Source organism: Physeter macrocephalus, chromosome 5 (genome assembly GCF_002837175.3).
Source record: "Physeter macrocephalus isolate SW-GA chromosome 5, ASM283717v5, whole genome shotgun sequence".
Classification (NCBI taxonomy): domain Eukaryota; kingdom Metazoa; phylum Chordata; class Mammalia; order Artiodactyla; family Physeteridae; genus Physeter; species Physeter macrocephalus.
In genome coordinates this window covers 72,694,659-72,700,135 of record NC_041218.1, presented here as the reverse complement: position 1 = coordinate 72,700,135, position 5,477 = coordinate 72,694,659, and the positions used below count along the sequence as shown (strand labels likewise).

The following is a 5,477-nucleotide window of genomic DNA, read 5'->3' as shown; positions in this document are numbered from 1 at the left end:
GACGCAAGAAGGAAGAGATATGGGAACATATGTATATGTTTAACTGATTCACTTTGTTATAAAGCAGAAACTAACACACCATTGTAAAGCAATTATACTCCAATAAAGATGTTAAAAAAATAAAAGGGAACACAAAAATACCCTACAAGATCATGGAATAAAAAGAAAAGTAATTGTTTACTTTTTATTAAATATAGATATATCTATTTAATTAGTCCTATTATATGTATAATCTTTTTAAAAGTCTTGGGCTTCCCTGGTGGTGCAGTGGTTGAGAATCCGCCTGCCGATGCAGGGGACATGGGTTCATGTCCCGGTCCGGGAAGATCCCACATGCCGCGGAGCGGCTAGGCCTGTGAGCCATGGCCGCAGAGCCTGTGCGTCCGGAGCCTGTGCTCCACAACGGGAGAGGTCGCAGCAGTGAGAGGCCCGCGTACTGCAAAAAAAAAAAAAAAACTGACATTTTTATATTTTAAGAATATACAATAATAGCGCCTATAATATTTAAATTTAAAAGTAAAAAGTTTAAAATATGTTAAAATAAGTTGCTGTATCAGAGTACAGAAACATTAAGTATGTTGTTTAATATTCTCAAACTTTTTTTGATTAGTCCAATTAATTACTAATTGCCACTGTTAACTAGTCCTGTTGTTTTGTTTAAATAACTACATTTGTGTAACAGAAAAGTAAAGAATACAGATTACCAGATAATTTTGGAAAAACACCCATTTTTGTATTTTTATGTTAAAGAATTAACAGATATGTATAAATATTTCTTCCAAATTACGTTTTTTGAAAGGTGGGCTCTCTGAAAGTTTTGGTCACCCTCTTCCAAGGATGAGGCCTAATCCAATTCTATATACCTGAGATTATAGAAAAAATTAAACTAGATAAATAGATAATGTTATTATTTTCAGATTTTTCTCTTATTTCCTATAAACTGAGTCTTACTGAGCTTAGAGGGCAAATGAAAGGACAAAACTAACTTAAATCTTGTTCCTCTCTGATCTTTGTCACATAGTTGAAGTTGTTTAGTTCTCCTGTTCTTAGTTCTGGGGAAACAAAAAAACACCACACTCATACACAAACAAATAGTAGCTAAGTATCCTTCTCTTCCTCCTCCAAAAAAACCCCACACAAATCAAAAAACAACCACCACACAACCTACTTGGGTTTACTACCAGGAGTGTTGAATTAACAAGGGAGCATTAGAAGTTGTGTAGCTGTTTGCTTCCTGTTTACTTACTTTAAAGAAAACTAAAAAAAAAAAAAAATTTGTTCGAGTGTAGTTGATAATACAGTGTTGTGTTAATTTCTGCTATACAGCACAGTGATTCAGTTATACATATACATACACATCCTTTTTCATATTCTTTCCCATTATGGTTTAGCACAGGATATTGAATATGGTTCCCTGTGTTATACAGTAGGACCTTGTTGTTTATCATTCTATATATAATAGCTTGCATCTGCTAATGCCGAACTTCCAATCCATCCCTCCCCCATCCCCCCTCCACTTTGGCCATCACAAGTCTGTTCACTATGTCTGTGAGTCTGTTTCTGTTTTGTTGATAAGTTCATTTGTGTCATATTTTAGCTTCTGCATATAAGTGATATTATATGGTATTTGTCTTTCTCTTTCTGACTTAACTTCACTTAGTATGATAATCTCTAGATTTATCCACATTGCTGCAAATGGCATATTTCATTCTTTTTTGTGGTCAAGTAGTATTCCATTGTATTTATTTATCACATCTTTATCAGTTCATCTGTCGTTGGACATTGAGGTTATTTCCATGTCTTGGCTATTGTGAATAGTGCTGCTTTGAACATAGGGTGCATGTATCTTTTAAAATTATAGTTTTGTCTGGATATATGCCCAGGTTACTTACTTACTTTTACTTTTTCTTCTTTTCTTGATATATCTTCTTTTCTGTTCCTTCGATAGTCTGTTAGCATAGAGAAATTACTTGAACAATGCATTCTTTTGGTACTTTAAAAGTTACCATCCTTGTTGCTCATTTATTCTCCAGAGCCTTCAGAACTAAAAATACGAAAGTTGATATGCCAAAGATGACCATATTTCTAGCTTCTCAGTGTTATTTTCTTTCAGTAATTTTTCACATTGAACATGATATTTTATATTTCTATGTAGTATCTGTCACATTATGGACCTTGAGATGGAAATTGTTGGAACAAATTAACTTTTCAGATTTTTTCCATCCTGTATCATGCTGGAACTTTGCTGCGGTATTTTTTTTTTTTTTTTTTTTTTTTTTGTGGTATGCGGGCCTCCCTCTGTTGTGGCCTCTCCCGTTGCGGAGCACAGGCTCCGGACGCGCAGGCTCAGCGGCCATGGCTCACGGGCCCAGCCGCTCCGCGGCATGTGGGATCCTCCCAGACCAGGGCGCGAACCCGGTTCCGCTGCATCGGCAGGCGGACGCGCAACCACTGCGCCACCAGGGAAGCCCGCTGCAGTATTATAAAACAAAATTAAGATAAGCATAGTCTCTTTTAAGTGCCATTCAAAAGGATTGTTTCTAACGTTAAATGATAAATAACAAATGGATTATTCTTTTGGTATTTTATTAAATACGCATCTAGGACTACTGAGTGCTCAACACTAACTCCTGATGACAGACTTTCCTATGTACTAGACACATATGCCTTACATAAATCTCTTTTCATCCTCATAGTAACCATATGTGGTATTTACCACCATTTTGCAGATTAAGTGAAGCCTAGTGAGAGGTAAGTTGCTCGGCAAAAGTCAAGATTTAAATCCATGTTTGTCAAACGGTTGACTGTGTAGTACCTGATGACAAGAAGGTTCTAGCTCTTATTTCAGCCTTTAAGCATCAGGGTGTCATTTACAAACCCAGGATTTTCTGGCATTTACTTTCAATAATATGATTCCATTATTCTCCTACTATTAAGGCCTAACTTGTATTTAGAAATTCCAAAGATCAGTATTACTGTTATTTTTCTCTGTTTGTCAGGCATCTCCAAGAGTTACTGTTGATGATTATTTGGTAGCGAAATTAGCAGATACTTTGAATCATGAAGATCCAACTCCTGAAATCTTTGATGACATTCAGAGGAAGGTATTATGTACAACATTTATCATTATATTTTTCTCGAAAACAATGTATATTTCTATATGCATGTAATTTGTTTATAAAAGGTTATTGAAGCATTAAGAAAGTACAGTGGTAAGTAAAAAGATGAGTTATGGTAATAATATCAGTACTTCACAATTACAAAAAAGGCTGGCCAGTTTTTCTTTGTTTATTTAATTGATAAATGAGGAAAATCCTTAGCTGGGTTGTTTAATTTGAATCTGACTGAAGGGCCAGATGTAGATTCTAGAATTTTATGAATTGATGATGTATAAATAACATGATTCATTTATTTGACTATGTGTCTTGAGCCTTTATGTGTACTTGTTTCTTAGAGAGTACTACTTTCTGGAACATTTTATATAACCTGCTGTCGTGTGACTTGTGTTGCAGTAGGACCTGTTTCAGTACAATTTGGGTACTGGAGGGACCAGAAAAAAATTATTGGTTGTGACATAGTCTTATTACTGACATCTTGTTTAATATGGAGCCTGTAATTCATTACAGTAAGACCTCTATCTAGCTTTTGTTGACATCTTATTAGTGGAAATCACTGCATTATCTGTATTAATGATTGAATATCTTGATTTATTTCAATAAGGTATATGAATTGATGCTACGAGATGAAAGATTTTATCCTTCCTTCAGACAGAATGCACTTTATGTGCGCATGTTAGCTGAGTTGGATATGTTAAAAGATCCTAGTTTCAGAGGATCAGATGATGGTGATGGAGGTAAGGTGGCAAACATTGTACATTTATGTGTATATGTATATATTATGTGTATGTGTATATGTATATTGAATTGATGCTACGAGATGAAAGATTTTATCCTTCCTTCAGACAGAATGCACTTTATGTGCGCATGTTAGCTGAGTTGGATATGTTAAAAGATCCTAGTTTCAGAGGATCAGATGATGGTGATGGAGGTAAGGTGGCAAACATTGTACATTTATGTGTATATGTATATATTATGTGTATGTGTATATGTATATTTATGTGTATATGTATATTTATGTGTATATGTATATATTCTGCTTACCAAAAAATGTTCTTTCAGATAAGATAAAAAATGTTCTTGAAACCCAAATATAAATTGTAATATATTTAAAAATCTGTAATTAAATGACAAAGTTTACTTACTATACTAAATTAAAATGTTAAAATTTAATAACAAATTTGAATGTAACTATTGAAAAGAGAATTATTAAAGAAACATGTTTTCTTGAGTTGTGTCACCCCAATGTTTTTATGGTAGTTTCCCTTTTGTTTATAAGTAATAATAGTCATGACTAGCAATAGGATTATTGAGAAGATTAAATGAAATAACAAGTGATTCTGAGAATGTACCATAAACTATAAAACATTATAAAAATACAGTTTTTTCCCTCTTTAATTGTACCCTTTTCCAAATCCTGCACAATACAAGCCGGAAGAAGCTGTAAGAGTCATTTATTCCAATCTTTCAGTTTTTTTCTATCTACATATAATAGTAAAGAAAGCAGACTTTAAGAGTCATAATATTTAGATTTTAATCCTTTTCTTATTACCTGTGTGATGTTGGCCAAACAATTTCTTTAAGCCTCTTTCTCAGCTGTAAATCTGGGATAATATTCTTCTCATAATAACATCTTACCTCAGAGTTGTCATATTTTAATGGAATTCTGTATGTAAAAATGAAACATAAACTAAAACACAAATATCAGTTTTTATTAGTAGTAAATAGTTTGTTATTTAAGAATAGTGGGAGAGGCAGCCCTTAGAGTACAGTTTGCAGATTTTAGACCTGATGACCATTTTACTTGTGATTCAATTCAGAAGTACTTATTAAACTCTAATTAAATATCTAGTATTTGATAAACTTTCTAGCAGATGAGCAGTGTAAATACAAAGTAAATGGGAAAGATTGGACTAAGAAATTATTTTAAGAGAGTGCTTTAATTATGCTCATTAACTTTTAAGTAGATTTTATGGACAGGACCACTTGAAGTTGGAGATATAATAGATGTATTAGATAGTGAGCACTGCTTTAAAAAATACCTCTATTATGGAAGCTTTCCAGCCTCCCCTCTTCTCTACCCATCCTCCCACTCCCTAGTCTATATTAGTGAGATTTTACTGTTTATTTAAAAAACTTTTTTTCTATAATTTTTTTAACATCTTTGTTAGAGTATAATTGCTTTACAATGGTGTGTTAATTTCTGCTTTATAACAAAGTGAACCAGCTATACATATACATATATCCCCATATCCCCTCCCTCTTGCATCTCCCTCCCACCCTCCCTATCCCACCCCTCTAGGTGGTCACAAAGCACTGAGCTGATCTCCCTGTGCTATGTGGCTGCTTCCCACTAGCTAT

At 33.8% G+C, this 5,477-nt stretch overlaps 1 protein-coding gene across 3 annotated transcripts in view; it reads left to right on the top strand.

The window, feature by feature from the left end:
- The window catches only part of SNX13 (sorting nexin 13), a 155,149-nt gene that overhangs the window by 91,211 nt on the left and 58,461 nt on the right, over nt 1-5,477 (top strand). For all 3 annotated transcript variants that reach the window (XM_024127480.2, XM_024127474.3, XM_024127470.2), the window contains 2 exons: nt 3,000-3,104; nt 3,721-3,853. In XM_024127480.2, the coding sequence (XP_023983248.1) occupies nt 3,000-3,104; nt 3,721-3,853 (238 nt within the window). The remainder of the gene's footprint in view (nt 1-2,999; nt 3,105-3,720; nt 3,854-5,477) is intronic.